Source organism: Pantherophis guttatus, chromosome 9, assembly GCF_059756535.1.
Source record: "Pantherophis guttatus breed Tessera chromosome 9, ASM5975653v1, whole genome shotgun sequence".
Taxonomy (NCBI): Eukaryota; Metazoa; Chordata; class Lepidosauria; order Squamata; family Colubridae; genus Pantherophis; species Pantherophis guttatus.
In genome coordinates, this window is record NC_142071.1 from 27,218,174 (window position 1) to 27,241,372 (window position 23,199).

The 23,199-nt window shown below is 45.3% G+C and overlaps 1 protein-coding gene and 2 non-coding genes across 3 annotated transcripts; all 3 read left to right on the top strand.

Moving 5' to 3' along the window:
- The first annotated feature begins 183 nt into the window (after positions 1–183).
- Positions 184–12,649, top strand: HSPA8 (heat shock protein family A (Hsp70) member 8). Its single transcript, XM_034430501.3, has 9 exons — positions 184–853; positions 4,388–4,598; positions 5,904–6,109; positions 6,347–6,499; positions 7,388–7,943; positions 8,684–8,886; positions 9,404–9,602; positions 11,102–11,334; positions 12,269–12,649. Exons 2-9 carry the CDS (start codon positions 4,394–4,396, stop codon positions 12,452–12,454), a joined length of 1,941 nt encoding a protein of 646 aa, XP_034286392.1. The 5' UTR covers positions 184–853; positions 4,388–4,393; the 3' UTR covers positions 12,455–12,649.
- LOC117673235 (small nucleolar RNA SNORD14) lies at positions 9,032–9,128 on the top strand. Its single transcript, XR_004593469.1, has one exon. It is a non-coding gene; the product is annotated as a small nucleolar RNA SNORD14 (small nucleolar RNA).
- LOC117673236 (small nucleolar RNA SNORD14) lies at positions 11,413–11,509 on the top strand. The gene has a single exon (XR_004593470.1). It is a non-coding gene; the product is annotated as a small nucleolar RNA SNORD14 (small nucleolar RNA).
- Positions 12,650–23,199: the final 10,550 nt, after the last annotated feature.

Below are 23,199 nucleotides of genomic sequence, written 5' to 3' on the forward strand. Positions count from 1 at the left end.
ACGGGTTTTTTTTTTTTCTCCTCAGGATCTCCTCCAAGGAGACGGTTTTTGACTGGCCACGCCCACCGCCTTCCCGCGCCCGCGCGCCGGTTCACCCCGCGCCCTGATTGGCCGAGCGGCCTCTCGGGTCGACCCACGCGGCGTTCGAATTGGCTCCTTTTGTCTCTTCATCGTTTCCCCCACAGCGCCAACACGGAACGTTCTGTTCCCTCCCTTCCACCCCCGCCCGCCTGCCTGCCTTTCCCTTTCTCCAAAGTGGGGGTGAGGATGCTCTCGCTGTCCACCCCCGCCCTTCGGGCAAAGTATGCAAATCGTGGAACGCTACTCTGGGAAGCGATTGGCTCCCTCTCGGAACACAAAGGGAAGAGCAATCCGAGGCCTCGAATGTCCCCCCCCCTTCCTCTCTCTTTCTCATTCCCTTTGTCTCGCCTGCTCATGCAAATAAAGCGCGCCGTGAGGGAATGTCATTGGCTCCCGGAGACGTCATCGAGTTCGAGACCGCCTCCCATCCCTCCCTCCTGGGAGGGATGAACGTTCTAGAAAAAAGGAAAGAGGAAGAAAGAAGGAAAAAGCCGGCCGGCTCTCCTTGACTCACGCGCCTCCCTGGCCCGCCCTCTTTTCACCGCCCCCCCCCGCGCCTTTGTTACGTCAACGGGCAAAGGCGGCGGCTATTGGCCAAAGGCCGGCTTGCGGGATTACGGGATTGGCTGGCCGGCCGGAAAGAGGCGTAACTCTTCTGGAAGGTTCTCCAGAGGTATATAAGGACCGGGGCCGGCCCGGGAAAGCCGCTTTCTTGCTCTGGCCGGTCTCGTGGCACCTTTTGCATCGCTTGGTCCGCGCACGGGCGAAACAGGTAATTATTACATCTTTTTTTTTTTCTTGCAGGCTTGGGGGGGGAAAAAAAAGGAAAAGCTGAAAAGCTGCTTTTGGGGTTCTTAAATTAAAATTAAGTTAAAATTTTATTTTTTAAAAAAAATTTTTGCTGGGTTTTATTTCCCCCCCCCTTTTGCTAAATAAGCGAATTGGGGGATGCTGGGTTCTATACGGGGTGCATTGCAGACAGAGAGAGATGCATTTATTGGGGAAGGCGAATTATTTTTTTCCTTCTCCTCCTCCTCCTCCTGCGCTGTTTTCTCAAGGTGACCTGCAATTTTTCCCGGCCTTGGCACCCTCCTCTTCCTTCCTCCCTTACTTCTTCCTTGGCTGAGCCTTTGTCTGAAACCTCCTCCCCGCAGGTTGCTGGGAAAAAAGGGGGGGCTCCCGCTGTGCAAAAACAGGGGTTTTTGCATTGCAGCAGGTCTGCTTTTCAGCCCCCCCTTTTTTTAAAAAAAAAGGGGGGCTGACTGTCTTAACCCCCCCCTTTGAAAAAGCATTTGCCCCCCCCACAAGGCGTTGGAAATATGCCTCTTCTTCCCCCTTCCCCACCGACCTCGAGGATGGGATGGAAGCGGATGGGCTCTTAAGGCGATTAACCATCCTCCTTTTTCGCCTGGATTAGAGGGGGGGGGTTGTTTTCAAGCCCTCCCTGTTTTGAAGGTTTCTTGGGGGTGCTCTTATTTTTCTTCTTGCAGACGTTTCGTGACCCAGTTAGGTTACCTGGTCAGGGAGATGTGGGGTTTTTTTGTTCATGAAATACCCACTAATATAACACCGAGCAAGGCTTGTTCCTTCTATCACTGATAAGGCCACTTAGTTGGGCCTGCGAAGAGAGGGGGTGGGGGGACAAAAAAACCCACGCTCAGGAGGCACCAAGGAGCCCATAATCCTTATTCCAGAGTCCTTTTCCTTCCCCCCCCCTTTCCAAGCTCCACCCAACCCCCCTTCCTAGCCCTGATGATGTCACCGAGTTGGGTAACAAAACGCCTGCGAGAAAACCCCCCACCCCCAACTTCAGAGAGCACCAAGGGACCCCTATAATCCTTATTCTACCCCCCCTTCACTCTGCAAACTCCACCCCCCTCTTTCCTTGCCCTGATGATGTCACCCAGTTGGGTAACGCAACGTCTGCAAGAAAAACCCGCCAAGCTGCTTTTTTTTTCCCCCTCTCCCTTTTTTCCCTCCCCCATTGAATCCCGACCTACAAATCCTCCCTTTCTCTCGAGGGGAGGGAAGGCTGCTTCTCGTCGCCACCCGCCCTTGGGAAGCTTGGAATTGGACGTTAAACGAAGCATAAAAGGAGCCTTGCTATCTCTCTTCCCCCCCCCTTTTTTTTTTTTAATGCTTTCCATAGGCATTAAAGAGATGCGGCTGTAAAGGAGGGGAAAAAAGCAGGTTTAGAAAGGGGGGGGGAAGGAAAGGGGGCGGCTTTGCTCAACGACCTTCTTCCCCCGGCTGCTTTAAACCCGGGTCCTGCTCTGCTTTCCAGTCGGGAGAGGAGACGGAGCAGCAATAGCAGCAGCTACCGGCTCTCCTTCCTCCATTCGCGGAGGCGGGAGAAGGAGAGAGAGAGAGAGAGAGAAAAAACCCGGGTCTGCCAGCTGCTTGCTCTCTTTGCTGGCACGTGCTCAGCAGCGCGCTCTTCCGGTCCCCGGGCCGCGCAGCACGTGGTTCGGCATAAGCCCCGCCCCCCCGTTCCACGGGGCTGCCCTCCAGGGGCCATGCCACGTGGTCGCTCCCACCGCAGGGATGAATGAATGAATGAAAGGAACTCCATTCAGGAAGGGGGAAGCTGCAGAACGGGGGGAGGGCGGGAAATAAATGGAATTATTGACTGTTCTCCCAAGGTTATGAAATGGCTTCCCTGTTTTGGATGGGCTGCTTTTGGGATTATATATATATATAATTAGATAGATAGATAGATAGATAGATATAGATAGATATAGATATATAGATATATAGATATATATAGACAGATATAGATAGATATAGATATAGATAGATATATAGATAGATATATAGATATATATTCTTCTTCGTAGGGTTTATGTGTGTTTTTCTTCTAGCCAGGTTTTCCCTAGGTAACCAAGGTTTTTCTGCAGCTCCAGCTCAGTAGAATCACATCCACTCGATTCTGGGCTTTTTTCTTTTAGACGTACGTAGGGAAAACCCGGCTAGAAGAAAAACACATAAACCCTACAAAGAAGTAAGAAAATATATACATATACATATACATACATAAGTGTGTCAAATTTATATTTTGCTGATAAATAAAGGGAAACTGGTATAGATCTTATTTCTTAACTCGGATTCGAACTTGGGTATGGCTAGCTGATGAGAGCTAAATAGCTTGAAATAGATCTATACTAGTCTCCCTATATTTATCAGCAAATATAAATTTGGTATAAAATGGTTTGTAGTGAATGCAACTGCTTGAGGGCTCCTGGATTGGAGCTGAAAAATGAAAGGGGTGCAGTATGCTCCCTCCCATATTGGGGTAGACCAGGTGCTTCGACAAAAACTATACGTATATATTTATATAACACTTAATATATGTATGTATATATACATCCTGTGGTATATATGTGTGTGTGTATGTATATATATATATATATATATACACACACACACACACACACACAAAGTGTTTCCCCAAAATAAGACCCTGTCCTATATTTTTTTGAACCCTGAAATAAGCGCCTTAACCTTATTGCCATGTGCTCAAAAGCCTGATTGGGTTTGTTATCAGGGAATAATGTCTTATTTTGGGGGAAACGGTATACATTTACTTACATATATATCCAACCCTCCCTGGAGCAGCTGATCCAAACGGGGAGCAATTTCATATATAATATATATAATTTGCCTACTTTGCAAGATGGCAAAAGTGTGTGTGTGGGGGGGTGTGTGTGTTAGATGAGTTTAGTTTTACTTTCTTGTCATTGCACATCATACAATGAAATTAAATGCCATCTTCAATGTGCATTATAATTATTTTTTAAAAACGCACGTTCTTTGCAATTGAATTGAAAACCCCTGATATTGGATTAATATTGCACTATATAGTAGAATTCAGTACAGTTGCTTTGTATACTCCGATAAATTACATAATAGATAAATTACATAAAATGTAATTTAATTTCCGGATAAATTACATAAAATTAAAGCTTTTTTATATTAAAAAAATTGAAGCATTTTCAACTTCGTTCAAAGAGTGGCTCTAGTCAAGATGGTTTCAACCAAACATCTGCACCTTTTTAGAGGTCTTGGACTGCAACTCAGCAGAATTTTCCACCCATGTTTATTGGGGAAATACTAGGAATTGAAGTCCAGACATCTTTTAAAAAGTACAAAGATTTGGCTTAACGGGTTGAATTGCTGCCTGGGAATTCTAGGAGTTTCGAAGTCTCTTGACCTCTTCTAGGTGCCCAGGTTGAACAACGCTGCGTGGAACAAGAGGGCCTGGTTCTCTTGTCAGTGAATGACTGATATTTGTTTTTAACCTTTGCAGTTCACCATGTCTAAGGGACCATCCGTCGGGATTGATCTGGGCACCACCTATTCCTGTGTTGGGGTCTTCCAACATGGCAAGGTGGAAATCATCGCCAATGACCAGGGTAACAGGACTACGCCAAGCTACGTGGCATTCACAGATACCGAGAGGCTGATCGGTGATGCCGCAAAGAATCAAGTGGCAATGAATCCCACAAACACAGTCTTCGGTAAGGAGACAGGTCTTCAAAAAAGGGTTACCTTGTGGGAAAAGGACAACATTTAAGGGAAAGGGGGGGTGCCTTTGTACCTATAAACATGCTGCCCAACAACCCTTCAGCTTTTCATTGCTCTGTGCAACAATCAATATAGATCAGGGGCTCCCAACCTTTTCTATACCCCACACCTTTAGAACACTTCTGATACATTCTTGCACCCCATGTAGAAGTAAATAATTATGTGCATATAATTATGCATATACACAATAATTTTGAAACTTCTAAACCCAAGTTTTTGCACCCCATGGAATATCGTCTCACCACCACCACCAGGGGAACCCCTCATATAGATAATTAACAGTGATCAACGTTCACTGCTCTGACACCATTCTAATATTTAATCGCCAAAAGTGGTAATCGGATTTCTGGTTGCTGAAGCAGTGGGAGCTGAATCAACCTTGAGCTAGTCAGAATTGAACTGCTGGCAGTCGGCAGAGTTAGCCTGCAATATTGCAGTCTAACCAGAGCACACCAAGGAAGGAAGGGCAGTAGCACTTAAGACTTATATACCGCTTTACAGTGCCTTACAGCCCTCTAAGCATCTTATAAAGTCAGCATATTGCCTCCAACAATCTGGCTCCTTGTTTTTACCTACCTCACAAGATTAAAGGATGAGTCAAACTCTCAAAACTGCTGGCAGTCAGCAGAAGTAGCCTGCAGTACTGCACTCTTAACCACTGCACCACCACGCCTCTTATAATTCTTCAGGGCCTCTGAACATAATAAGGTTTTGAAAATGGAATATTGTGTTTCTGCCTTTGTCAATTATAAAACCACAAAACTGCAACCTTGGCTTGATTTTTAAGAGGTGCATTTCAAGCTGTGTTTTAATTTGCACATTTTAAATAAAAGAGATTAAGGAGCAGTTTAAATTAACTAGAGCAGGGGGTCAGCAACCTGCGGCTCTGGAGCCTCATGTGGCTCTTTCACCCCTCTGCTGCGCCTCCCTGTCACTCAAAATATGCGTCCCAACCTCCAATGTGTGACACCTGCCGGCACGCAATTTATTGAGCTTTTCAACCCCCGGTAGGCCAACCATGGATAAATCCAAGAAAAGAAAAGTTTCAGAAGAAAACAGAACATTTAATTTAACTACATATACTAGTTTTGTGGCCGCTCAAGAAATAGGCACAGGAAGGGTTTTGTGGCTCCTGTGTTTTCTTTTCTGTGGGAAATGGGCCCAAATGGCTCTTTGAGTGTTTAAGGTTGCAGACCCCTGAGCTAGAGTATATATAACATCTTCGCTATCTTGAATAGATGCCAAGCGTCTGATTGGCCGCCGATTTGATGACGCCGTAGTTCAGTCGGACATGAAGCATTGGCCTTTCACAGTCGTGAACGATGCCGGCAGACCCAAAGTCCAAGTGGAATACAAAGCAGAGTGCAAAAGCTTTTATCCCGAAGAAATTTCCTCAATGGTGCTAACAAAAATGAAGGAGATTGCAGAGGCCTATCTAGGAAAGGTGAGCTCTTTGAACGAAATGGGCGGGGAAAGCAGAGTCACAATGTAAAAGTGGGCTCCTGCGGCACTGTTTATCAACTTTTAAGGGTGTGTGTGTGTGACTTCCAACTCCCAGAATTCCTCAGCCAGGAAGTTTGAAGTCTACACCTCTTAAGAAGTTGTTGAAGTTGAGATACACTACCTCAAGCGCTTTCCCCCGCTCTTATAACTTACTTTTTTTTTTTCCCACCCTCTCCAGACTGTTACAAATGCTGTGGTCACAGTTCCAGCTTATTTCAATGACTCCCAGCGCCAAGCTACAAAAGATGCCGGAACCATTGCTGGTCTCAACGTGCTCCGAATTATCAATGAGCCAACCGCGGCTGCGATTGCTTACGGCTTGGACAAAAAAGTGAGTGGTCGAAGCTGAAGGTTGGGAAATCTTAAATGCAGAGGATATTTTATTTATTTGTTTGTTTTTAATTTGTATACCGCCCTTCTCCAGCAGGACTCAGGGCGGTGAACAGCCAGAATAAAACAGAACATTACAAAATTTAAAAATAATTAAATATTTTGGCCGCAATTTAAAACAACCCAATTAAAATCAATTAAATTTAACCAAAACTGTGGGATCAAGCCAGCCCGGCTAAGTGAAATAAATAAGTTTTCAGGGCCCGACGAAAAGTCCGGAGGTCTGGTATTGTACGTATCTCTGGGGGGAGGTTGTTCCAGAGGGCGGGCGCCGCCACAGAGAAGGCTCTCCCCCTGGGGGTCGCCAGCCAACATTGTCTGGCGGACGGCACCCTGAGGAGGCCCTCTCTGTGCGAGTGTACTGGGGAAATATAAATCCCTTTTGGGGGGAATATGGCTTGGGCTTTTCCATTGACCCATGTTCCCGTCAGCATTCTAAGTATTCCACCCATTGAAAGCAGAACTCCGTCAAAAAACAAAATAAATTGTCAAAAAACAATTTATTGGATGCATCATATTGGCACAACTGGTGAAAACCCAACTCTTGAAAGTTCTGCGGTTTTCATCTAATTAAAAAATGAAAGTTCTCCCTTTCTCCCAAGTCATCAGTCACATTGTCCAATAGAGGTGCTGGCCGGTTGCTTGGTTACCCTCCTCCTCCTCCTCCTCTTCCTGCTGAAATGACCTTAGTTCCCACAGGAACTTTCTGTTTTGACGGGCCAAGCTGACCTATCTAATTCCCCCTCCTCCCCCTCTTGTGGCAACCATGAAGATTACCTCAGCCAGGTTCATGTCAGGCTTTGACGGTTTCCTTTTCCTTTACCCCCAGGTCGGTGCCGAGAGGAACGTGCTGATCTTCGATCTGGGCGGCGGCACTTTCGACGTCTCCATCCTGACGATCGAAGACGGCATCTTCGAAGTGAAGTCGACGGCGGGAGACACCCACCTGGGGGGCGAAGACTTCGACAACCGCATGGTCAACCATTTCATCACCGAGTTCAAGCGGAAGCACAAGAAGGACATCAGCGAAAACAAGCGGGCCGTCCGCCGCCTGCGCACCGCCTGCGAGCGGGCCAAGCGCACCCTGTCCTCCAGCACCCAGGCCAGCATTGAGATCGACTCCCTGTACGAGGGCATCGATTTCTACACGTCCATCACCCGGGCGCGCTTCGAAGAGCTGAACGCCGACCTCTTCCGCGGCACGCTGGATCCCGTGGAGAAGGCGCTGCGGGACGCCAAGCTAGATAAATCTCAGGTGCACGACATTGTGCTGGTTGGCGGCTCCACCCGAATTCCCAAGATCCAGAAACTCCTTCAGGATTTCTTCAACGGCAAAGAACTCAACAAGAGCATCAACCCCGATGAAGCCGTAGCCTACGGAGCAGGTATTCCATCTTGCCGTTTGGGAACGGTCAAAAGTTTTAGAGTTGGTGGCTGCTGCATTAACACAGCTCCCTTAATATTAGATACCGTATTTTCCCATGTACAAGACGCTACTTTTTCTTTAAAATATTTATTTGAAAATTGAGGTGCGTCTTACACACAGGAGGCCGAGGAGAAAGGCCACACATGCCCAATGAGCCCCTATCTTACATGCCGCTCTATATCATTCCCCTCTATTGTTGTAGTTTCCGGTATCACATTGCCACTCTAGGTTTCATCTCTGTTGTTCCTGTGGTGCATTTCCTGTTCCTGTTATATTACTCTTAACAAGTGATGGCTTGTAGTGTGCTTACTACAAGAAACTACATGAAACATTGGGGGGGGGTCTTATACACGGAAAATACGGTAAAATCTTGTACCGATCTATGAATGTAATTTCTATCAGCTCAGGTAGGCAACTGGCCCTTTTACAACCCGTGGACTTCAACTCCCAGAATTCCTGAGCCAGCTTGGCTGTCTCAGGAATTCTGGGAGTTGAAGTCCACGGGTTGTAAAAGGGCCACAGTTGCCCACCCCTGTGTTAGCTTATTATCCAAAGGAATTCTTAAAAAAATCCTTCATGACTTCAACCAGGGTTTAATAGTGACGAAAAGCCTTAATGCGAGCAAGCAAAGTTGTCTCTGGATAACTAGGGACATTTCGGATGATATTCTCACGTATGTTAATCTCTTAATTTCCTTAGCCGTTCAAGCTGCCATTCTCTCCGGGGACAAATCCGAAAACGTGCAAGACCTGTTGTTGCTGGATGTGACTCCTCTCTCCCTGGGTATCGAGACAGCTGGCGGTGTCATGACAGTCTTGATCAAACGCAACACCACAATCCCTACCAAGCAAACTCAGACATTCACCACCTATTCCGATAACCAGCCAGGGGTGCTGATTCAGGTAGGTGAAATTTACAGAAAATTGGGGGGGGGGGATCTTGTGATGGTGGTCATGGAGAATTGGTTTATCGTGATTGCTGAAATGTGCTTTTAAGAGGCAAACTTGGAGCTTCGCCAAGTGGGGGGCGCACAGAGCAAGGATTTGGTCGCAATGATGAAGGTTCCAAAACCATTCGTAGTTTCCACCAGAGGTTGAAAAAAACCAGTGTTGGCTTAAATTACCTTCCTTGGATGTCTGAGCGACCAATTCCCTGGCTCAAAAGGCCCCTGATTATTTTTTTCTTCCGGGGCTGTAGCTTTTTAAGCACTAAGAACTCTGGGAACTTGGAGAGGCAGCTTATTAATAGATATTTCTAGTAAGATGGACTTACAACGTCTGTCTTCCTCCCACCCGTCTGGCTACAGACTTCAAAAATGAGGACAAAAGGCTTTTTTCATAAGTGTGGAAATTTCCCACAATTGGGAATTCTAGCTCAGGCCTGCCTAAGCATTTTCCGTTTTCTGCTTGCCTTCTTCAGGTGTACGAGGGGGAGAGAGCAATGACCAAGGACAACAACTTGCTGGGCAAGTTTGAACTGACGGGCATTCCTCCAGCTCCAAGGGGCGTCCCTCAGATTGAAGTCACCTTTGATATTGATGCCAATGGCATCCTCAACGTTTCGGCTGTTGATAAGAGCACAGGCAAAGAGAACAAAATCACCATCACCAATGACAAAGGTGAGTGCTCCATAAAGAGGCCTCCAGACGGGGTGAGCTCCCGTTAACATGTCCCAGCTTCTGCCAACCTAGCAGTTCAAAAGCACATAAAAAAATGCAAGTAGATAAAATAGGGACCACCTTTGGCGTTGAGTCATGCTGGCCACATGACCACGGAGACATCTTGGGACAGTGCTGGCTCTTCGGCTTTGAAACGGAGATGAGCACCGCCCCCTAGAGTCGGGAACGACTAGCATATATGTGCGAGGGGAACCTTTACCTTTTAGAGACAGTCACATTATCTGAAATGGTCTTTTCCAAATAAAAATCATATAATTTGGCATCTTTTTCATATCTTGTTCGTATCTGCATATCCATATACTATATTATCAAGCAGCAACATTGACATGGTTGAAGGGATGAATTGAATTAAGAAATACAAGGTTTTTAACATTGGAAAGGGCATGATCTGGGATAGCATGCTTTTTTTGTGGTATGGTAGAAATAAGATACATACTTCAATAGACATTATATAAGAAATGCATTGTTACTGGTATGGGAAAAGGTTAGAGATAAATATTATGTGAAAATACCACCATGGTTATCAACAATGAAAGCTTTAATACACCCAAATGTTTTTAATTTTGGAAATATTGTTAGAGATAAGGATTTATTAACGGATAAGGGAATTGAAAGAGAAATGAGACCTGGAAGAACGGGATTGAGACAGATTGGTATATGTATATGCAGATACGAACAAGATATGAAAAAGATGCTAAACTATCTGAAATGGTATAGTTCTGCTTGAGCAGTGGGCTGGACAAAGACCTCCAAAGTCCCTTCCACCTCATTCCTTCATTGCAGCCATTTTTCACCACCATTGAAAAATGGCTGCAAGTCACTTTTCTGTGCCCATTGTAACTTTGAATGGTCACTCAATGAACTGTTGTAAGTCAAGGTGTCAGCGTTCCAAGTAACACCCCCAATGAAAGAAGGGCTTCCAGGCCTGGTACAGGGACTACCTGTATTTTATTTGCCACTGACATATTCAGTGGGCCTTTGAAAGCTTATCCTTGAACCCCTCATCCAGCCAAAACTGGACAGCATAAATAAAACTACTTGATTTAACAAGTTAGCTCTTGGCCTGTCCGCCATTCCTATTCAAATACTCAGGAACGGCTTTGTTTCAAACAGTACTGCAATTTGGACTAACTATCAGAGCCAAGGTGGCGCAGTGGTTAGGGTGCAGTACTGCAGCTACTTCAGCTGACTTGCTAGTTCAGCAGATCAGCAGATCAAATCTCACCAGTTCAAGGTTGACTCAGCCTTCCATCCTTCCGAGGTGGGTAAAATGAGGACCCAGATTGTTGGGGGCAATATGCTAATATGCAATATGCTATATACTAACTTTGTAAACCGCTTAGAGAGGGCTGTAAAGCACTTAAGAAGCAGTATAGAAGTCTAAATAATAGGTGTTTGGCATGGAGGGAAATTAATAAGGATCCTCATCTTTTCCATAGGTCGCCTCAGCAAGGAAGACATTGAGCGCATGGTCCAAGAAGCTGAGAAGTACAAGGCTGAGGACGAGAAGCAGAGAGACAAGGTGTCGTCCAAGAACTCCCTAGAATCCTACGCTTTCAACATGAAGGCAACCGTGGAAGACGAGAAGCTGCAAGGGAAGATCAATGACGACGACAAGCAGAAGATCTTGGACAAATGCAACGAGATCATCAACTGGCTGGATAAAAATCAGGTTTGTGGCAAACCTTTGCAGAGATTTATCAGCGTCGCAAATGACGCAGCTGTCAAAGGAAGGGATAACTTCCAGGGGTCGCAAGGATGAAGGTTCCAAAACCATTCGTAGTTTCCACCAGAAGGTTTGAAAAGACCTATGTTGGCCATAACACCTTCCTTGGATGTCTGAGCGACCCTTTTTGCAGTTCTATAGCATCATATATTTCCAATTAAGTTGAAAACGACTGAATTTTGGAGCTGGCCTCTCCCTCAAGAAAAGTTGTAACATTATATTGTAATATAAGGGAACACTGGCTCCCAGTGGCCTTCCGGGTGCGATTCAAGGTGTTGGCCACCACCTTTAAAGCGCTCCATGGCATAGGACCCGGGTACCTTCGAGACAGACTTCTGCCACCAATAGCCTCCCACCGGCCAGTTCGCTCCCACAGAGAGGGTCTCCTCAGGGTGCCATCAGCCAAGTTATGTCGGCTGGCGACACCCAGGGGGAGGGCCTTCTCTGTGGGAGCCCCAGCCCTGTGGAAAGAACTGCCCCCGGAAATATGTAAGATCTCCAACCTCCGGGGGTTTCGCTGCACACTGAAGACCCTGTTGTTCTGCCAGGCTGGGCTATCAACATCATAATTTTAAATTGGGGTATTTTAAATTTGTGGGGTTTTAAATTGAGCCAAATTATTTTAAATTTTTAGTCGATGTTTTGTCTTGTGTTTTTAAATAGGCTGTATAGAAATAATATTATTATTATTATTTTACCTTTTTTAGACCCAGCAACAAGGGGGCATTGCTAATTAAGATAAGATAGTTTGCTGGTACTTAAGAGAGACCTTCCTGGGGTTTTAAAATATCTTTCAGAATCGCAAGTTCACGCAAGGTTATTCTAGTCCTTCCTTGAGGTTTTAACACATTTCTCCCCGTTCCCTCCCCTGCATCTTTAGACGGCTGAGAAGGAAGAATTTGAGCACCAGCAGAAAGAACTGGAGAAGGTCTGCAATCCCATCATAACCAAGCTATACCAGAGCGCTGGAGGGATGCCCGGTGGCATGCCTGGCAGCTTCCCTGGAGGTGGGGCACCCCCCTCCGGAGGAGCATCATCTGGACCAACCATTGAGGAGGTTGACTGAAGACGTTGGCACTCCATGGGGGCCACCTTCAGAACTTGAAGGACTGATGACCGTGACAAGGGCATTCTTGATACTTTGAATATGTGCACAGGGAAAAGGGGAGCAAACATTGCACTTTACCGGTATGGGTACTGTATAAGGAACAAGTGAACATGTAACTCCAATCCCAATAAAACTTATTTAATTGGCAATGTGGAGCTTGTGTTCTGCTCTTTTTTTAAAAAAAAACACCTTACTTTGGGCTCCTTTAAGGAAAGTTCAATCCCTGATGTTGGATGAGTGATATCAATCTAGATCCGTGTTTCTCCAAGGTGCTTTTTTATTTCAAGAGGCAATTGGACTTTCTTGGTTTTTCGTTGGAAGACTTTCTTTGAAGCTTCTCAGCCAAGAAGCTTCTTGGATGAGAAGCGAAATGTCTTCAAAGAAAAACCAGAAAGTCCAGTTGCCTCTTGAAACAATAAAGCATTTTTGGGACAACCATGACCTGAATGACTGAAAATCTCCATGAATCTAGATCTGTGTTTCTCAAAGATAAGACAGCTGGAACCTGTATGGGCTTTACTCTCAGAATCCCCCAGCCAACCAGCTTGTGAATCCATACTGTCCAGAAGAATCTGGAAGTCGAAGTCTGCATAGGTTCAAACTCCAAGCTTTGACAAACAGATCTAGATTGTGATGACAAATAGGAGAAGATGCTTGGCTCTATAACCTACATGATTATATATCGGAAAAGGCCATGGTACTAAGGAGATTTCGGGCTGGAGATAAACCTCCATAGTGCCTGGTTTGGGTAGAATTTCCAAACCTAGATAAGGTGAGAGGGATCAGCCTGCCCAGTTTTTGAACAGGAAATTGCTTGGTTTCACTGGACTCTGGTCAGTGGGAGAATAAATTTAAGTTTGCACATTTTGTTGAGAAGGTTTTCTATTCCCTTTTGTGCTAGTCTGAAATAAGCTTATTGATTAGGTGTATAATAAAGCAAATTAATTAACCAGTTTTGGCCTGGATTTCCAATGAAGGTTTCTGAATGTTTAAAAAACATTAAATGTGGGATTACAATAATTGGAATTGTAATACAGAATCTATCCAAGATGAGATGAACATATGAATGGGAATTTCATGGCATGCCCCAAATTAGAGAAATAGAGCTAACTGTCCTACGCCCCTCAAAACCTCTTTGTTTTGGTGATATTCAAATTTAATGGTAAGAGACACTTATCTCTGCTTTTGGTTTGAAATGGAATTTTTTCAAAGCGGGAACAAACAGAAAATTTGATGCGGTGACTTGCTAATGAAAGTCACCGCATCATCTCCTCTTTGTACTCAGAACTGGGTCATTTCTACCCACATAGATAGAATTCTTTTAGTCTTTTAGTGCTAGATCGATACTTAACTTGAAGTGCATCAATATGCAAGATGGTTAAATAGAATCTAAAGCTTTGGGATTTTAGAAATTTGCTACTTAATTCTGTGTAGCTACAAATAGGAACAACCTTGAGGTGGAGCTTTAAAATTCTCTTAAAATACAATAATTTAGGGGGACTGGAGGCTAAAAGAATGGTTAGAATTATGTCTAGTTTGATGAAAAGGACCAGGGGAGACATGATAGCAGTGTTCCAATCTCTCAGGGGCTGCCCTAAAGAAGAGGGAGTCAAAGCACCTGAGGGCAGGACAAGAAACAATGGGTGGAAACTCATCAAGGAGAGAAGCAACTTAGAACTAAGGAGAAATTTCCTGACAGAACAATTAATCAGTGGAACAACTTGTCTTCAGAAGTTGTGAATGCTCCAACACTGGAATTTTTAAGGAGATTGGACAACCATTTGTATGAAATGTTATAGGTTGGACTAGAAGACCTCCAAGATCCCTTCCGACTCTTTGTTATTCTGAGTTTTGAACCATTTCCTTTGTCCGGAATTTATTTCGTTTTTCCCAGTCTAGCTTCTAAACCCAAACTAGTTGCTTTCCATTCTGGGACATTTAGACCTCAATTTACAACCTTCATTTAGTAACAGCTTGAAATTGCAGCAACACTGAAAAAAAAAAGTGACTTAACAACTGACTGGTCCTCACCCTTGTGACCATCGCTGCATCTCCCCACGGTCCCTTCATCAAAATTCAAATGCTTGGCAACTGGAATGTCTATGTTACAGTTGTAGCATCCTGAAATCACATCTGTAACTTTCCCAGCCAGCTTCCAACAAGCACAATCGATGGGAAAACAACAAACCGTGGCCGCCAAAAGTTGTAAAATTGGATGCGACTCAATTATTTTGCATATCAACTTGAAATTCTGTCCCTCATTGTGGGTGGTCCTAAGTTGAGGACTTACCTGTATTGTACAGGCCCACTTAAGTTGCTCAGAAATGAAGGTGTTCAGCTGGTTTAATTTAATCCGGCTGCAACCGTTCAGGCCAAAATGCTGCCTTTGTCCACCAGAGGTCAGCCGTAGTTAATTTATGGAAGCTTTTTCCTAGTAGTTTTATTTTTTTGAAAAACAACCTAAACCTTTTTCCTGCCTCCCTTTTTGTAAAGAAATAAAATGCCAAGGAGATGAATCTGTGGGGATTAGCTGTGGAGCTGCGGTCACCAACTGGTGGTCTGTGCAGTGGTCCATGAGAAAATTTTGGTGGTCCGGGGAAAAATTATTTGCATTTCTTAACGATAAAACTTTATGCTCTCTCTCAAGGTAAAGGTTCCCCTCGCACATATGTGTTAGTCGTTCCCGACTCTAGGGGGCGGTGCTCATCTCCATTTCAAAGCCAAAGAGTCAGCGATCTCCGTGGTCATGTGGCCGGCATGACTCAACGCCAAAGGCGCAGGGAACTCTCTTACCTTCCCACCAAAGGTGGTCCCTATTTTTCTACTTGCATATTTTTACCTGCTTTCGAACTGCTAGGTTGGCAGAAGCTGGGACAAGTAATGAGAGCTCACCCGATTATGCGGCACTAGGGATTGAAACTGTTGAACTGCCTTTTTTTTTTTTAATTTGATTTATATGCCGCCCTTCTCCAGAGACTCAGGGCGGCTTACAATGTGCTCAACAATAGCCTTCATCCTTTTGTATATTTATACGAAGTCAGTTTATTGCCCCCACAAACTGGGTCCTCAATTTACCTACCTTAGAAAGGATGGAAGGCTGAGTCAACCTTGAGCCTTGGAGAGATTCGAACCTGCAGTAAATTGCAGGCAGCTGTGTTAATAGCAGGGTGCTTAGACCACTGTACTATCAAGGCTCTTTTTGTTGGAGGCACGTGGCCTTGCACTCCCGCAGGAGTTCTCTCTGCTTGGAAGCCTATGCTCCTAGTCCTCAGTGAGGTCCTTCTGCTGAGCCTCCTTCTTGGTCAGATCCAATTTGAACTGAGCCAGCTGTTTTTGCCAACTCTTAGCTGCTTAGCTCCAACAACTGCTTCCTGTTGGGGCCGTAAGCAGCCCGGGCGAGGAGGCGAGGATTGGCTGGGAGGGGAGGGGCGAGTAGAGGCTGGCGAGACGCCCCTTGACATGAGTGACATTGACTTGGCCACGCCCACCCAGTCACATGACTACCTAGCCACGCCCACCCAGCCGGTCATTAGACAGATCATATTCGTGGTCCGCATGATTTAAAATTATGAATTTAGTGGTCCCTGAGGTCCGAAAGATTGGGGAGCTACAAATATTATCTTCTATCGGTCTTTGGTTATTGGAGGAGCCAAGAATTGGAGCAATTTCTTGACTTGATAGGGAAAATTGCATGGACTTTCTCTCTGGTTGGCCATCCAGATTTCTTTCATGAAGAGACAATAAAAGGAGCCTGGATAGGTCTGCGGACAAGGCACTGTAATTTAACACCAGCTGCCTGCAATTAAAGTAAGTTCGAATCTTGCCAGGCTCAAGGTCGACTCAGCCTTCCATCCTTTCAAAGGTAGGTAAAATGAGGACCCAGATTGTGGGGGCAATAAGCTGACTTTGTATAAAATATACAAAAGTATGAAGGCTATTGCTTAACGCACTGTAAGCCGCCCTGAGTCTCCAGAGAAGGGTGGCATATAAATCAAATTAAAAAAAAACAAAAAATGGGCTGAGTTATGGGTCTGGAACCATTTCATCTCCTTTACATGCACCCCAACTTTCAGCCATGAGGTTTCAAGGGAGCATTTCCTTTCCTTGGCCCTTTTGTGTTTCTACAATCATCGGCAGGGGTGGGCTGCCGGAGGTTCGTAGGGGTTCGGGAGAACCTCTAGCTAAGATTCTGTGCAGTTTGGAGAACCCCCAAATCCCACTCCTGGCTGGCCCCGCCCACCTCACCCTGTCCCCCTCAGGAGTCCCCACGTGGCCCATTTTGGATGCAGGCAAGTGCAGGGCGCGCGCGGAGGCTCTGGGAGGGCAAAAACCAGGCCTATCGGACGTTCGGGAAGGCTGTTTTCGCCCTCCCAGAGTCTCAAGGAAAGCCTCCGGAACCCGGGGAGGGCAAAAACACCCCCCCATGGTGCAGGAGGCCGAGTAGGCCACGCCCACCATGGCCACAACCACCCAGCAACCAGGCAGGAAAAAAAAATTTCCTCAAGTTTTTATTTTTTAAAAAAGTTATACATATCATTATGTGGATCAGTGGTGGATTTCAAATTTTTTTACTACCGGTTCTGTGGTTGTGGCTTGGTGGGTGTGGCATGGCTTGGTGGGCATGGCAGGGGAAGGATACTATAAAATCTCCATTCCCCCCCTCCCACCAGGGGAAGGTTACTGCAAAATCCCCATTTCCTCCCGATCAGCTGGGACTCAGGAGGCAGAGAATAGATGAGGGCAGGGCCAGTCAGAATTTTTACTACCGGTTCTCCCAACTACTCAAAATTTCCGCTACCGGTTCCCCAGAACTGGTCAGAACCTACCGAAACCCACCTGTGATGTGGATGGTGTGGTGTTTGAGTATCATACATTTCAATACAGAAAATGTACGATACTCAAATTTTTGTTAAAATTTTTGAAGCCCACCCCTGAGTCGGGGTTGTGCTGCCAGAATTCCCCTCCACCCTGTTATTCAGCCTTCCCAAACAACCTAGCCACATTAAGACTGGAGCCATTAATTTTAGATTACAGGCAAAAATAGCCTCTCAAAGCTCGTATCTCAGCTGGGGACAAAAGGGAGCTGCAAGAAAATTGCATCTTAAATTAGGACTTGACTGGGAAGTAAATAATTCTTCCCAACATTAGATGCTATTAGCCAAATCCTTCCCATTATCAGACGCCAACCTCTGCCTATCCCAAGGCCTCGGGAAGGACTCGATAGATGGACAAAAATACCAAATCGATCCTGAACATCTGGCTGACTGTGAAATGAAGCACATTCATCATCATCGAAGGTAGTACTAATAGTAACAGGTGCAACCTTGGATGCAATCCCAAAACAACTGGAGCACCACAAACCCTATCGACATTGACAAATTTCCTATCGGTCAATTGTGAAAGGCAGCTTGACTCGGAATAGCTTACATCCTGCAACGCTTTTGCATACAAAAGAAAAAAAAAAAGCAAAGAGGCCAGGAAAAAATTCTACATCTTCCATTTCTTCTCAATTTAACAATTGAGTAAGACTGTGTTAATATTATGCTTCCCATCTTTACTATTATCTTTTTTCTACTTATTATAACTTTGTTACTTGTATCTTTATGATTTATATTGTTTTATTTAGTTTCCTAGTATGGTTTATGTTGATTCAATCGCTAAGTGTTGTATCTTATTATTTATGATGAATGCATTTTTATGATGACTATGATCATGATTTATCGCATAGCTTTTGTGTACAATGAGAGCTTATGCACTGAAGACAAATTCCTTGTGCATCCAATCACATTTGGCCAATAAAGAATTCTATTCTATTCTATTCTATTCTATTCTATTCTATTCTATTCTATTCTATTCTATTCTATTCTATTCTATTCTATTCTATTCTTCATTCCAATATTTATTCTACTCTACTCTATTCTTCATTCCAATATTTATTCTATTCTATTCTGTTCTGTTCTGTTCTGTTCTATTCTATTCTTCATTCCAATATTTATTCTACTCTACTCTATTCTTCATTCCAATATTTATTCTATTCTATTCTGTTCTGTTCTATTCTATTCTATTCTATTCTATTCTATTCTATTCTATTCTTCATTCCAATATTTATTCTACTCTACTCTATTCTTCATTCCAATATTTATTCTACTCTAATTCTATTCTATTCTATTCTATTCTATTCTATTCTATTCTTCATTCCAATATTTATTCTACTCTACTTCTACTCTACTCTACTCTACTCTACTCTACTCTACTCTACTCTACTCTACTCTACTCTATTCTATTCTATTCTATTCTATTCTATTCTATTCTATTCTATTCTTTTTCTATTCTATTCTATTCTATTCTTATTCTACTCCTATTCTATTCCACTCTACTCTACATTCTAATATTTATTCTACTCTACTCCTATTCATTCTTTTTTATTCTATTCAGATCGCAGGGAAAAATAGGTTGATTTTTAATTTCTGCCATTTACTTTGATTTATTAATAAGCAGCCCTTTTAATTAGCCCATAAAAGGGGGCCCGCGAAGGTGATGGGGAAAATATAATAAGAATTTTTTTTAAAAAAATTCTGTGCTTTTCTGATGCCTACTGGCTTTGGATTGATTTCCCAACAATCGCTAATTCTATTATTCAGAGTGATTTCCCTACGGGCGGGCAGTTTATTTCTGTCATCAACCATCCGACGAAATCTTTAAACATGAAATATGAAGCTCGGGAGGGACAAACCGCCGCTCCGGCTAACAAGTCACAAAGCTTCCGGAGTTGGCCGCCGAGTGTAATTTTGAAAGCGAGTGAAGTGAGCGGATCACGTGCCTGGCTTTTGTGAGCGTGCATTAATGTCACTTTGATTCGGGTTGCCCATTGACAGTAAATTGACTTGTGCTAATAGTGTGCAAAAGGAGAGAAGGGAGCCGGAAAGGAAGGCAAAGAGAGGGAGGGAGGGAGGGAGGGAGGGCAGCCCAGGAAGGATTGATGGACCCAATAAAGAATATCGACTGGCAAACTGTGGTGTTTTGCTCGCCTTTAATTACGCTGGCCCTCAATGGGAGTGTTTTAATGCAACTTTAGCATCAATTGCATTTCGAAGGGCGAGGGCTGAGCCTTGCAGCCCGCGGTGCAAACGGGGTTGTACGGACGGTTTGGAGCTCATGGTTATTGATTGCTTGGGACTCGGGTGCCTGGCTTATAATTATTTCATTAAGCTGCTTAATGGTTTATCAAATATGAGCCCTTGGATTGCTCCGTGGAGGTCATATAATCAGTTGAAGTTGGGGGGGACTTACTGCAGACTGGAGCTTTCCCATAGACCAGTGTATCCCAACTTTAGTCTGGTTTTTTTTTTTAAGACGGGTGGACTACAGCTCCCAGAATACACCATACCCCCCGTGATGGCAAACCTATGGCACATGTGCCAGAGGTGGCACGCACGCCGTAGCCAGCTAGTCTTTGTGGGCATCGGAACCCTGGAATTGGCCTGAAAAACGGCCTGAAAATGGCCCCCAAACGGCCTAAAAACAGCCCCCATAACAGCCAGAAAACAGGCAGTTCCACGCCGGCTACTTGGTCCTCAGTTTTCCAGCACACACGAAGACCAGCTGGCTGGAATGCATGCATGTGCCGGAAACCCGAAGACCAGCTGGCCGGCGACAGGCATGAGCGCCAACCAGCTGATCTTTGGGTTTCTGGCACGCGCACGCACACACATGCCCACACGTTCTGGTTTGGGCACTCGGTGCCAAAAAGATTCACCATCAGTGCCCTACCCCATTTCTGAGAGTTGAAGTCCACTTTGTTGTGGCTCCGTCCTCCGAGCCCATCTTATCGGAGGAAGAAGGCTCCAAACACGAAGGAGAGGAGATGGCCAGGCCTCCCTCTCCAGGATCCTCCTCTCTGGCAATGCCTCAGGTGTCTCCCAAAGGAGAAGAGATTGGCCAGGAGCCAGGTGTTTCCGAGCCGTCGGATAGTGACGAAGAAACGTTGCGGTTGGACCCATGCCAGCGTCGGAGAGACAAGCGTGTGCAGCAGAAAAGGAGGCGTGCCAGAGATTAAGCTGAGTCACTGGACCACACCCCACAGGCTATAAAAGGGAGTGTGGTGGCCATTCAGACTCTGTGACGGACAAAGCTAAATCTCTGGCGAGTCACTTTGCACCTTTGGACACAACGCCTATTTGCTGTGGATTTAATTACAAACTGAACTATTCAAACTGTGCGTATTTTTGTCTGTGTTATCGGAGTAAAAGTTCTTGGCAGGCAGCTACGGAGTTGCCGCCAAGTTTCTTATCACTGACGTTGGGTGTTTGAAGCGTTTATTTAACCCTCAGCTGGCTGTTTGGGTGCATGTGTGAGACAGGGACAGAACACACTTATCTTTAGATGGTTAAGGTTGGGAAAAACTGCAAGAGACAGCCAGATGTTTGGGAAGAGGCCTTTACAGCAGTGGTGAAATCCTCCGCCAGTCACCACCGGTTCACTGCCCTTGCATGCGCAGTGCGCACCAAACACATGCTTCGTGCGGAAAAAGGAGCTGTTTGAAGGTAAGTAGATCAGCTGGGGGGGCTGGGGAACAGCTGTGCCGCGCGATTTAGAAACAGGATTTCCTGCTTTCTAGCAAATATAAATCGCGCGGCACAGCTGATCATTGGAAATACCAGCTCGGACCAATTGGTAGCTTTTTTTTTACTACCAGTTTGCTGAACCGGTAGATTTCATCACTACCGGTTTACCCGAACCAATGCAAACGGGTAGGATTTCACCACTGCTTTACGGAGTCAGTGGTGGGTTGCCCCCGGTTCACACCGGTTCTATAGAACCGGTAGTAAAACTGGCGGGAGGCTCTGCCCACCGACCCCAACATCATCAGAATGCTTCTGTGTATGCGCAGAGGAGCGTGCGCGTGCGTGAGCGAATCGAGCCCCATTGCGAACCGGTAGTAAAGGTAAGTAGAACCCACCCCTGTACGGAGTCCTTCCTCCAAAGCAGCGGTCAGTTTCACATTTTGTTTCTACCGGTTTGCCCCAAGTGCGCACCTTCCACGCATACGCCCGGCCTCAAAACCGTGCCTAAATAGGACGGCATAGAGCCGGGGCATGTGGATGGGCCCACCTGTCATCTCTTCTACCAGTTCGCACAAACCAGTACGAACCGGCTGAATAGCATCTCTTCTCCAAAGATTGTTCACTTGTTTGTTGTTGGTTTGAAAAAGATCTGTAGAGGTAGTTCTCGACTTACAACATTTAGGGGCCGTTCAAAGTTACAAGGGCACTGAAAAAGGGGACTCGTGAATGTTTTTCACTTAACAACTGTCTCGCTTAGCCACAGAAATTTTGGACTCAAGTAAGTTGGCTACCTGTACAAACTTTGATTGCAGAAACAGTCCTGAGTAAGACCCAGGGTGTAAAGAGGAACATCAAATATGAGTTACACCAAGGGTGTAAAACAGGAGTGGGGAATCATGGCCCTTTTCATGACTTGCTGGCTCAGGAATTCTGGGAGTTGAAGTCCATAAGTCATAAAAGGAACATCAGTGCTATCTATCTACTGTATCTATCTATCTCTATCTATCATCTATCTATCATCTATCTATATCTATCTATCTATCATCTATCTATATCTATCTATCATCTCTCTCTCTCTTCTATCTATTTATCATCTATCTATCTATCTATCTATCTATCATCTATCTATCATCTATCATCTACCTATATCTATCTATCTATCTCCAATATTTGAGGGGCTGCCCCAGAGAGGAGGAAGGGGGTCAAGCTATTTTCCAAAGCACCGGAAGGCCAGACAAGGAATCATGGATGGAAACTGATCAAGGAGAGATTCAACCTGGAAATAACGAGAAATTTCCTGACAGTGAGAACAATCAATCCATGGAACAGAAGTTGCCTTCAGAAGTTGTGGGAGCTTCATCACCGGACGTTTTCAAGAAGAGACTAGATTGTCATTGTCAAAAATGGTGTAGGATCTCCTGCTTGGCTGGGGGGTTGGACTAGATGACATACAATCTGTCCTGTATCTGTAGCTTATCTGTAGAGAGAGAGAGAGAGAGAGGGAAAGAAAGAGAAAGAAGGAAAGAAAGAAAGAGATAGAAGGAAGGAAGGAAAGAAAGAAAGAGAAAGAAAAAAAAGACCTGTTTCCCACAGAAAAGAAAACACAGGGAACCACAAAACCTGGGTGGGCGTGGCCAATTCAATGTTGCTCACTTCCACCAGTCACATGACTCCCCCTAGCCATGCCTACCCAGCCGGTCATTAAGGCAGAAAACCAGTTGTTAAAAAACACCGGGAACCACAAAACCCTTTTGACATCTCTCTCTCCCCCCTCCCTTCCCCCTCTCTCCCTCTCTCTCTCTCTGTATCTCTCTATCTCTCTCTCTCTCCCCTCTCTCTGTATCTCTCTGTCTCTGCCCTGGCCGCTTCTCCACCCCCCCGCCATCGCCCTTACTTTGTCAGGCCAGGCAAGGAGTGACTGGGAGGGGAGGGCGAGTGGCGGGGCCAGCCAGTGGTGGGATCACCCGACAGGGAGCCACAGCAGAGGGCCCAAAAAGAGCCGCATATGGCTCCGGAGCTGCAGGTTGCTGACTCCTGCTCTAACCGTTGGGAAGTCTTCTTTTCCCACCTCTTGTTCTGCAGATCTTTGAGGTGGCCCCTTCTCAGCCAAACCGTTGTCCAGTTGGCCTCATGGAGCAA